This window comes from Mustela lutreola, chromosome 6 (genome assembly GCF_030435805.1).
Source record: "Mustela lutreola isolate mMusLut2 chromosome 6, mMusLut2.pri, whole genome shotgun sequence".
Classification (NCBI taxonomy): domain Eukaryota; kingdom Metazoa; phylum Chordata; class Mammalia; order Carnivora; family Mustelidae; genus Mustela; species Mustela lutreola.
In genome coordinates this window covers 9,457,722-9,469,486 of record NC_081295.1, presented here as the reverse complement: position 1 = coordinate 9,469,486, position 11,765 = coordinate 9,457,722, and the positions used below count along the sequence as shown (strand labels likewise).

The following is an 11,765-nucleotide window of genomic DNA, read 5'->3' as shown; positions in this document are numbered from 1 at the left end:
TCACTTGTTCTCCTGCTCGATGCCAGCAGAGACAAACACTCACCCTTCACTAAGTGTGGCGTGGGTAGAGGGTGCAGATAATTGAACCGGAAGTCTTGGAAAGGGGGCAGGAGAAGGCAGTTGGTAATCTGGGAAATGGGTTCTGAAGATGTTCTTTGGTACCTCGTACTCTACATAAATCTTCCCATTAATTTGTCATTCGGTGAACTTCCGTAGAATCCGCAGACCTTCAGAACAGTCAGCTTCTCTGGAGTTTCCTGTCCGTAATTTCAACGCAGAGCACCCCGGCAGAAAGGATAGATAGGGCTGCTCCCTGCAGTGGGGGGAGACCCCTGCAGGATGGGGACATCCTGGGGTGGGGGGTGGAGTGAGAGATGACCCTGAAGGCGCTGCGCCTTCTCGGCCGCACCCACCCGTGCGAGCCGCACAGAGGCACCGTTCGCTTCCTTACGGCTGGCCCTGCTTCGGGCTGTCAGTCGGTGCGTATCCAGCATCCACGCTGCCCGGGGCCCTGGGTCAAGTGTGAACAGTATTAAGTCAGCGCAGTGTGCTGTGCGGGGACTGTCCTTCAGCTTCCTAGAGATCTTGTTTTCAAAGAACTTCTCCTAGACTCACTAGTCCCCCTGGACTCACTTTTCACGTCTCAAGGCAGATGAAGGTCAGCAGAGCCGAGCGCTGTGTCTTACCACGTCCTCCTTTGCTCAGACGCGCTGGTGACGTGCGGCAGCGCTGCATGCTTGATCTTGCAGTAATTCGGAGGGCTCCAGCCTGAAAAAGTCTCGGATTATGTTAAATTTCCACGCTCCCTCTGGGAGTGCAGACACACGCAGAGGCATGCGGAGACCGTGCGCATGGCCTTTGCACAGATCCATGAGGCACTAATCCTCACGGGTTATCATGGAAAATATTTGATAAAAATATTTAAGTGGTTAACTGTAGCAGAGGAGAGGAACAAGTTTAGAAGCAAGACCTCTGGGACGCCTGGGTGGCTCAGTTGGTTAAGCGGCTGCCTTCGGCTCAGGTCATGATCCCAGCATCCTGGGATCGAGTCCCACATCGGGCTCCTTGCTCGGCAGGGAGCCTGCTTCTCCCTCTGCCTCTGCCTGCCTCTCTGTCTGCCTGTGCTTGCTCGCTTTCTCTCCCTCTATCACTGGCAAATAAATAAATAAATAAATAAATAAATAAAAAAAGCAAGACCTCTGGTTTTAGCTTGTTTTATAGACTTGACTTTAGAACCATGGGCATGTTTTACTTGTCTATTCTACATTTATTACTAGGAAAAAATTTTAAATTAGAATGTAAAGAAAAATCCCTAAAAAGCAAAAGCAAAATAAATCACTTGATACATCAGGGTGAAGGCATAGCCACGTGGGGAGAATTATTTCACATCACCATAAAACACTGGCTTTTGATTATACATCCCAGCAGATGCCTTAAAAGTCAAAAAGACTTCAAAAAATCTTTTGTTTTCAATCATCATATAGTTAGCAATAAAATGTTAATATTGTTATTCTAGAGCCTTCTAAAACTATTTTACAGGGCACCTGGGTGGCTCAGTGGGTTAAGCCTCAGCCTTTGGCTCAGGTCATGATCTCAGGGTCCTGGAATCCAGTCCCGCATCGGGCTCTCTGCTTGGCAGGGAGCCTGCTTCCTCCTCTCTCTCTCTGCCTGCCTCTCTGCCTACTTGTGATCTCTCTCTCTGTCAAATAAATAAGTAAAATCTTAAAAGAAAAACTATTTTACATATTGTACGGTAAAGCAAACGTAATTAAATTTCCGTTGTTTAGGAACTTTCCGTTGTTTAGGAACTAAGTTTTTTAAATGAAAGAGCTAAACATAAAAATGAGTTTTAAAATACATTATGAAAAATCCTCAAGTCCTAAATATGAATTGGAAATATCCATATGAGCTCATTATAGTTCTCCTCTTTTTAAAAAAATACAATTTGCCTTGCTCTGTTCATTGAAAAGTCCCTGAAATACCCAAGCCAGTCGCAAGAAGCCCCTCTAGCGCCCACGACAGGGGGAGTCCTCAGCACTGCGTTCCACCCGGAGCTCCTAGCTGAACCGAGATGCTGATTTGAAAAGCCTTCCAATAAAGAGAAAATTAGAGCATTAGTGAAAATAATACTTTCTCTGCAGTGAAGCTTATCAAGTACGTTTAAGTCCAAACTTGCAGTGATACTTTTTTAAAAAGTTAATCTGTTACCTCCGGGGAATGGTTAGAGAATCAGCTCATTATTCTGAAACGGTAAAGAGAAAGAAAACACTTCATGTGCTTTTTCTCTGCCAATAACCCAAGGTAACCAGATAGTCAATAAAGGAGAGTTTCTCTTTATAGAAGCGCTTCAGATCAAGAAGGAAAACCAGGAGTAGAACAGCAGCACTTTGCAGACCTTTCCTAAGATGAAAGATCTGGATGGTACGGGGGACAAAGGACTGTGTTCTCAGCACAGACACCCTCAACAGAACCCAGGCTGTGGGCACCAAGGCAAGGGCCTGGTTTCTTCAACGCCCCCAAAAGAAATTTGTGGGAAAAGAGGGAGGGAGGAGATGGAAGATAGATGGAAGAAGCACTTCAGCTCTGCCACGTGGGCTTTCTCTGTGCCGGAAAGCAGCCTGCTTGATTCCAGAGACCAGGAGCCTCTCACTGACCCGACATTCCTGTCAGGAGCCGTTCTGGCTTCCCCAGGGTGGTGGTGTACCGTCCTTGTTTTTTGAAGGTGCTTATCTTTGACATAGAGTTTATGGGTGCGTTGCTCTGTGGCCAGCGAAGGGGGCCGTGAGGGGTGGATGGTGCAGGTGCAGAGATACTGGCCACGCGCCGTTCGTTGGGAAGCCCGGGGGTCGCTAGAGGGGGACCATGACACTGGCCTCTAGTTTTGAAAAGTGCAGTGTTTGCTGTAATGAAATTTTTCAATAAAATCAACCAAGTGAAAATACTCTTGAGCACTGACGTAGATCTACTGATTCCCAGGCGAAACAGATCTCAACGCTGCGATAACAGAAGCAGGAAAGACTTACGAAGAAATCGCCGGTCTCGTGGCGGAGCAGGTATCCCCGCGCACACGGCCTCCCCGAGCGGACTGTAGGCTGTCGGACCCACGTGTTCAGTTAGCCGATTGGTGGAACAAACTTTGCAGATAGATCTCCTCTTTTCTCTTTGTTCATTGTGTATGGCCGTCGTGTTTCTCCGGGTAAGCCGCGGTGGTGGACGGTGGATGCACTGACCCGGAGAAGTGGACACGAATGCCTTCCGCTGTCAGTGGCTGAGACCTACCCTCCACCACCTTGGGGGTGTTGGGATGTTAGAGCAGAGCTGCGGTCACCCCCCACCCCCGGTCTGGACCCGTAGCCTGTCTGAGGCTTGCTTACTCGGCTGGTAATGGTGGTCGTGGAACCCGCCGTGACAGGCTCTCCGCCTTCGGCAGCCACTAAGGAGAAGGGACCCATGAGGGCCCTGGCAAGGGACGGGTCTTTGTTCCAGCCACGTGACTTTTACTGGCACCTTCAGTGGTCCAGTTCCCAGTTTTTTTTTTTATTTTACCGATAACCGATAATAGATTCCCTTAAGGGGAATAGACATTGATGTTGTTCCAAGTCCCCGAATTAAAGTTTCTCAGGTGACCTCCTGAAATAACATACTTCTGCACACACACGCACACACACCTTCATGTTGGTCACGGACTACCGCTGCTTGGAAGAAAAGATGAATTTTTAGAACTGTGCCTAACATAGCTATTAAAAATTATAATTCAGAAAAATAGAAAAATTTTAAGTTGCCACTTAAGATGACTACCAGATTTTAATAATAATTTATATTCTCTGTTAAAATGTAGACATTAAATGATTATGTCTTATTTGCTTATATATAAATAGTTTTTTGCCCATACAGTGTCATATTTTAAACCACCTCAAAGTAACTAACTTGACCAGCCAGCCTAAAAATCATCTGATATTTTATTTTCCCTCTAAACTACGATTGAGAATGTAATAGCCTTGAGGGTTGTTTTCTTGCAGGAAAACTATGCTGAATGCCTTAGCCCTTGATAGACAGTAACTCGTACCAAGGGCTTGGCCCATACTGTCCTCCAGTATGACCCTTTTCTTATCCTCAACGGTCTAGATTTCTCTGCCAGTAATAACTAACCTGTGTCTCGTTGTAGCCAAAGAAAGATCTCCATTTCCTCATGGAATGTAATCATGAATATAAAGGTTTCCTCGGCTGCTTCCCTGATATTATCGGTGCCCACAAGGTAATTTGATCACAGAAGTGCGGACAAGATGATATGGAGAGCCAGGGCCACGGCCCACGGCCACCGCGTGGGCCCTGTCACTCAGCATGGCCCTGCGTGGGGGGCAGGGGGAGGGGGCTTTCTGAAACCGACTAGAGCCCCTTGGGTTGTTGAAACACTATGCATAGTTTCTGGTTTCTTCTATTCTGTAAAGAGATTACTTTGAGGAAACAAAAGTGTGGAAAAAAGATTCCTTTATGCCTATACTTAGGCCAGGTAGCAAACAAAATAATCACGCTGTTGCAAATTCAAGATAAGATTGGGAATACAGTTTGACCTTATTAATGAGACCCCTGTAAGCTGCTGGGGCAGGTCCCCAAAGACCCTTCCCCGTCGAGACAAAGTCAGATATTCTGTCCCCCTGGGCCTGACAAAGGGTTTCCTAATAAAAATTTAAACGATCAACATAGATTTTATATTTTTGTACTATTAAGAAAACTATATAATTCCCACTATAAAGGTATTTTTAAACTGAATTTCGAAATGTTTTGGGTGTCCATGCATTTCAGCTCTGGCTTGTTTGTTTCAGACTCTATGTATTAGTTCAGAATAGGGGCATTTTATCAACTGTCATACTCCAGGGGACTGTGATGTACTTGGATTTATTAGGAAAATCTCTACAGAGGGCTGGTCTGCAGCCCTGGTAGTCCTGGCATGTGGCCGTTTTAGCGTTCAGCTTAATGATCCGAGCGTCAGGAAGGGGAAGTGTGCAACTTCAGATACTTTAATATAAAACTAAGAGCATTCTCTTTACCAAACCGTCCACCAGTGGACACTCAAAGGCATTTCCACACCAAGGCTGTTGTGCGTAAGGCTGCAGTGAGCCTGGGAGCACAGGGTCTCTCAGAGGTATAGAGAGCACAGATCTCAAAAAGTGTCTCCACAAAGGAAACATCAGACAGACTCATCCTTGTGGGAGGTGACGGACGTGAGCAGCAGTCGCTGTGGTCGCTGTGGTCGCTGTCCAGGGTCCAGACGCCAGGCCATTGTGGTTGCACTCACCTTGAACTCACACAGTGCTGAATGTCAGTTACAGCTCAATAAAACTAGGGGGAATTAACATAAGTAAATATAACACAAGTAAAAATCTTAGTTAAAAAAGCCAACTCAGAATAGTCAGCTTGTCATAGGGACTGAGGCCAGCAATTGAGAGTTTTGGGCAGGGCGGCTGGCTTATGCACGAGCATAAAGTTTTTCTTCCCAGACCGCTCTCATGAGCACTGTGATGGTCCTGGAGTGGGAAACGTTCAGCAGTGCTCTCACTCCTTCCGCCTGAGTATCAATTTGAAATCAGGGCAGCGCTCCTCCCAGAAACCAAAGTAAAGGTGACAGCCCACCTGTACCAGCACCCCCAGCCAGCACGCCCCGAACAGAGAGAGAGCGCACAGGTGCGAGCACAGACTGTCCCTCATCATTCTTTTTTTTTTTAAGATTTTATTTATTTGTTTGACAGACAGAGATCACAAGTAGGCAGAGGGGCAGGCAGAGAGAGAGGAGGAAGCAGGCTCCCCACTGAGCAGAGAGCCCGATGCAGGGCTCGATCCCAGGACCCTGAGATCATGACCCAAGCCAAAGGCAGAGGCTTAACCCTCTGAGCCAGCCAGGTGCCCTCTGTCCCTCATCATTCTAAACCCCGATGCCTGTGTCCATCTCCTGCACACCTCTGGTCCTGGCACGGGCTCGGATATTACAGAAACAGAGTGCTGTTTGCTTTTCATGCTGCTGTAGCAGAAAACTGTCCATTTTGGCTTAGCTCTGTTTTTCAAGAATAGCAACCCTTTTGCTTCCAAGTGACTTGCAGGAAGTTACATTCAGGCGCTCGCCTGCGTTCTCACTTGGTGGCCGGTCAGTTGTAGAAGACGTCGGCGCCGTCGCATGTGAAATGAAAGGCTGGTCCTTTGCACGTCATTCTGTTAACACTCTTGTGTTCATATCTCACAGGGAGCGATAGAGAAAGTGAAAGAAAGTGATAAGCTGGTGGCCACCAGTAAAATCACCCCCCAGGACAAACAGAACATGGTGAAGCGAGTTGGCACCATGTCTTACGCATTGCAAGGTAAGGCCCGGGTTTGGGTGTCGCTCACACAGACGGTTTCAATCCTTGTCGTTTCCCTGGCTGGAGAGAAGGCCCTCTGTGGACCACAGCTAAGCCGACAAGAGCTGATTTAGAGATTCCTCCCAAGCCCATTGTTTGCAGGGTCCCAGCGTTGATGCAGATGGACCCGATTGAGAGAGCCGGGAGTGCCAGCCTAACGAAGCCCATACTTCTGCATCAGGTCTCAGAGACAGTGAAGATCCTTCCTTCATCTCTGCTCCTGCGCGATGCTGTGTTAGGTTCCAGAGTTCAGCTTTCAGCAGTTTGTAACCTCTGTCCCTCAGGACCAGAGAATGTGAAGGGAGTTTGGACATGGCTTTTTCAGCAAAATTTGAGTGTTAGTAAAAAGATACTAAATAATTTTTATATATTTGAGTGCTTTCCGGCACACCGGAGCCACGAACGGGTTTTTCCTGTTTCGGTAGACAGAGCAGGCACGGGCAAAGGAGAAAGGGGAAGGATATTCTAGTTTGAACAAACCCACACAAAATAGGGTTCTTCCTCCTGAAGACCAGCTTACAGGCTGTTGGGGGATAAGTGTCAGTGATGGTGGCGGGCCTTGAGAGCTGGCAGAAGAGCCTGGTCTTACTGGGGGCATTAAGAGGCCACTGGAAGGCTCTATGGTGAGGGGCAGGGAGGTACACAGCTCAGGGAGAGGGTAGGAGAGGTTGGCAGGCAGTCTTCAGAAAGCCCACGCAGGACACCGCTGCCTCTGTGGTCTGAGAGTCGCAGGCACGAAGAAGACATGGTGCTCGGGGAGAGAAGGAAGCGCGTTTGCAGACTTGCCCAAGGAACAGCCCTCAGGACTAGGGAGTGCGTGGGACAGAGGCAAGAGTGTCTGTGTCTGAACGGGTTCCAGAGCCGAGGCAGCTAGGGGCGGGAATGGAAAAAAATGAGAGAAGATCTGGCTTCTGAAGGGGTCGAAACGGGGGATTTGGCTTTGAACTTGTGTGTGAAGTTTTCCGAACAGATAAAGGATAAGCTTTGTATGACTTCAGATAATACGAGACTCAAAACAGCGCCCTTACGGTGGGCGTGTGTGCCAGCAGCTGGCTTGCTAGGTGCACAGAATGAGGGAAGAGGCAGGTGGAGGTGTGACGAGGCCTCTGCTGAGGTGGTGGGGGGCTCGGGGCTGGTCCCGAGGGAAAGAGGCGGTAAGGGAGCCATCTGTGAGGACATAAATTCAGCAGAGCTGGAGAACAGGGGTCCAGAGCCTCTCACCTGGCAAGAGGTTGGGTTCTGGGAGCCCTGATACTCCGAGCAGCCAAGTCCATTCAGAAGAGGGTCCCCCTGCATCTCCCCCATCCCTACAGCCTTTCAAGGGGGCCCCGAGAAACCTGTCCAGGCAGCTGTAAGAGGGGACGGGGTGGGACCCGCTGGGGGCCTCACTGGGTCCTGTGTCACCGACAGTCTGCAGAGAGGGAGCCCCACGCCGGCCTCCTGCTCAGTCTCTCCTGGGAAAGCAGAGTCCACACGGGGTGGTTGTGTGTGTTGGGTTGCGCAGTGCACGTCAACAGGAATCATCCCTCTGCGGGGAAGTACGTTGCCCTCAGCGATGCAGATGATATTTGTAGCCTCTTTGCAAAGTGAAATGTCAGGGACTGCCCCAGGCCAACCGGGGCAACGCAGCGGAGCAAGCCCGCGGGCCTGTGGAAGGCCAGGGGGACTGACTGATGCCTTGGTTTCTGTTGTAGCTGAGATGAATCACTTCCACAGCAACCGCATCTACGACTACAACAGCGTCATCCGCCTGTACCTGGAGCAGCAGGTGCAGTTCTATGAAACAGTAAGTCGGCCGCCCGCCCCGGGCCCTTTGCACACACGCACGCACATGGAGGACTCGTGCTCACGTAACTTTGACCATATATAAAGTTAGTCTGCCTGTATTTTTTAATCCTACGTAATAAACGAAAGGAGGTTAGTTATGGAGTAGGGGTTTTTAAATCCCTTTGAATTATATCTGCCTTTTCCTTTTTGAATCCCACTGAGTTCAAAAAGTTTTCTCGTAAGGAAGAAGGGGTAGTGGATGCTAGTTGTGAGGCCCCTAGAAGTCCTACGGGGAGGTCCCCAGCCCCAGCCTCTCTGTGCCTGGGGACAGTGCAGGACAGGAGGGCCCCCGGCTCGGCAGGCCCTCCGTGGGGATGGAGCTGGCACCGTGGGCAGACTTCGCAAAGGAGCTTTCGTTGTGCATCAGAGGAGCCTCAGAGAGAAAACGAGAGGGAGAGAAAGCTCACATATTTTCAGTTAGGGAACCATCACTGAGATGTAAGCTTTTGTGCCTGCATAATTTTGTTGTTTACTGGCGTGTGCAGAGAACAGAGCGGTAGCGTGTAAGCCGAAGCTCCAGCACCTGAAGGCAAGTTCCCGAACCGTATCGCTGACCCCGTGCGGGTCACCATGCTCAGTGTGCCACTTGCGCCATGCTCTGCTCCGCGAGTGTTGAGGGCGATGGCAGACCAGCCCCACACTCAGCGTCCATGCACGTGTCCCCTTCGGGCGAGACAGTGCGGGAAGTGTGGGGCTCCCGCAGCAGATCCTTGAACGGCAGCTGTGACCAGGGTGCTTGCCGCAGAGTGTGAATCGTGTGTGGGAAGCAGCTGGTTTGGGAGCTGAGCTTCCAGAAGGAATTCCCTTAAGCACACTTGTCCCTTCCAGCGTGCAGTTCCTGGGCTCTCTGTGTTAACTAGCGCTGCCCCACGGTTGCCTTCGCATACTGGAATCCAGGTTGCTGCTGTTCTGCAGTAGAAGAGCCTTGAAGGGCACCTCTTGAAACTCCAATCATGTTGATTTGTTAGATAATCTCAAGCCCAAGTGAGGTTTAATTATCAAGGACACTGTGACTTGATGACACTTAATCAGTGTCCTTGTCGGATGTAACAGTTTTAGGAGAAAGTGCTTGAATGCTAAAGTTCACTTGCTTTTCGGTGGAGCAAACTTGTATTAAGCACGTAGTATATACTAAGCACTAAGCACAGATCCTTGGGCTCCAAGAACGGCCGCGACATCCGTGTCCTTGGGGAGTGTGTGTTCTCCCTGGGGGAGGCCTTGGCACGTAGCCATGGCTGCGGTCCCGCGCCGGCTCTGTCATGGGGGCGCCGACGGTCTGGGAGGCGTGCCCGGCAGCGGGAGCCCGGGAGTCCACGGGTGTCCGACAAGACAGGGCAATCGTGCAAGTAGGACACCCACGCCCGCCGGACCCCTGGTCTGGAGATGCTGCTCCTGAGAGAGACCAGGGCTGTGCCGGAAAGAAGGGGGGGCCTCCTGCAAGCTGGGGGCACCATCTGGGGTTGGGGAGGGCTCCGTGGCTGGTTGGTGCTAGAGGAGACTTGAAGCTTAGCCCAGTTGAAGCCTTTGAAATGTTTGCAGTGTCTAACTGGTAGGAGGAGGTGGGAGGGGTCGAATGCTGTCGGGCCCTGGTGGGACTGGGCGTCTCAAGGTTGTCTCGTTTCTTCACCAGATCGCAGAAAAGCTGAGGCAGGCCCTCGGCCGCTTCCCGGTTATGTAGAACACAACAGAACACCAAGAGAACTCCGAAGTGCTTCTTTCTGACTTTGGGCAATGCAATTTTATTTCTTCCCCCTTCACCCCTTCATCAAAAGCAAAAAGGAACGAAAGACCGAAAACCAAAAAGAAAGAGTTGCAAAAAACTGTGTCTATTTTATTAACCAAGTTCGTGGGGTTAGTCTTATTTGGTTCGTTTCCATATCCATTACTGAAAACAATGGAAATTGTCTCTATTTTTGGAAAGTACTTAAAGTTATCAGAATTTTGAATGGAAAATTAGGGGTTCCCCCACTGATATTTTACATAAAATTGTAATTTGTACGTCGTCCATGATCTTCTGGGTCTTACCCAATGTCAGATAATTACTAATTGCTTTCTTAAAAATATGAAATATACCAGAATAAAAAATATATATGTTTGTATATTTTTATAACTCTTTTCAGTCCCATGGGATTCCTATCTACTTAGGAAGCTCTACATGCCTTTCACTGACATATTTATGACTCCAGTGCTTCTGTTTCCAGGAGGGAGGAAGCCGGGAGGGGCCCTGGGGGCTGCCGGCGCCCTCCCAGGAGGCTCAGGGCAGGAGAGGGGGGCTCACGTGTCCCCTCAGAGCGAGCAGTGCAGCAAAAGCCCAGGATCCCATTCACTGCCCGCACTTCCCTCAGGAACACTGCTGACTGTCCCCTTCCACAGGGGTGGGGGGGGCTTCCTCCCCAGGCCTGGTGAAGGCATGGTTCTTGCCAGAAGGAATACATTGACAGGGGTGGGCACATGTCTACAGGGCTCTGACTCTGCTCCCAGGGCTGGAGCTGCTGCGCTGGGGCCTCTGCTCGGGGGAACAGACGTCCTCCCCACAGAGCTTCGCCCTGCATTGGTGTCTTCAGCTGTTGAGTCAGAGGTACTGAGACCTGTTTCCAAGGCCATGATTTGCCACTTACTTTGGAGGGTAGACAAGTGAACGGGGGTTTTACCTGAAAACGTGGAAACCACAGCGTGGTAGGCCTCTCCGTCCCCCAGGTGGAAGCGCTTAGGGACTGATAAGGGTCACAGGCTGAGTCGTGCACAGCGGTCCCTGGAGCTTTTGGTCTCTGTAAGGACAGCGTGATGGTCAGTGATGTGTTCCTGACCGCATCTGGAACTTGCGAGGGGATTTTTCTGATCACCAGCCTCCAGACGGAGGCACACAGCGAAAGCTAATGGTGGCCGACTGTCAGCTTTAAACCCGAGCACTCAGATACACACACCGCCCCCCCCCAAAGCCCAGTGAGCCCATCCCCCACACTTGCCTTATGACCTCTCCCCACTGCTTTCATTCTCCTGACCTAGCGATGACAGTGTAGACGATGGAAGGTTTGGGCCAGCACAAATAAAATGAAACCAAAAAATAAGTAGCAGAGGAAATCGAATGAACATGAGTATGAGAATTTCTTGCTCTTTAATATCACGGGTTTTGTTAATGTTTTATAAGTAATTTTCCCTACTTGATTTTTCTTTTATAAAATCTCATAGAACAATGTTTATGATACAGCCATTTAATATATGTACAAATTGTAAAGAATATGTATAAATGTTTTACACAAATGTAAGAGCATGTAGAAGCCAACATATAAGTAAATTGTTTAAAAAAAAAGACTGTACAGTAAATTCTGAAAGCACTTTTTCAAAAACATTTTTGGTGTTTGTGTGATTTATTTTCCTCCTTTTTTTCTTTCTTTTTTTTTTTTTTTTTTTTGGATAATTGCTTCTTGCTTCCAGCTCCTAAAAATAGTCCAGATAATGAATTTTTCCCCAAAACCTAATTCTCCTGATATGAATTAATATTTTAATTCCTTAAGTCAGAGTCACCAGTCTTAGAAGCACGTCTTAATC

General features: G+C 49.1%; 1 protein-coding gene across 1 annotated transcript in view; it reads left to right on the top strand.

The window, feature by feature from the left end:
• SNX9 (sorting nexin 9) overlaps nucleotides 1-11,565 on the top strand; it is a 104,806-nt gene extending 93,241 nt beyond the window's left edge. The window contains exons 14-18 of the mRNA XM_059176668.1: nucleotides 2,977-3,053; nucleotides 4,166-4,255; nucleotides 6,236-6,350; nucleotides 8,084-8,175; nucleotides 9,847-11,565. Coding sequence (XP_059032651.1) covers nucleotides 2,977-3,053; nucleotides 4,166-4,255; nucleotides 6,236-6,350; nucleotides 8,084-8,175; nucleotides 9,847-9,894 — 422 coding nt within the window. The 3' untranslated portion in view covers nucleotides 9,895-11,565. The remainder of the gene's footprint in view (nucleotides 1-2,976; nucleotides 3,054-4,165; nucleotides 4,256-6,235; nucleotides 6,351-8,083; nucleotides 8,176-9,846) is intronic.
• Nucleotides 11,566-11,765: the final 200 nt, after the last annotated feature.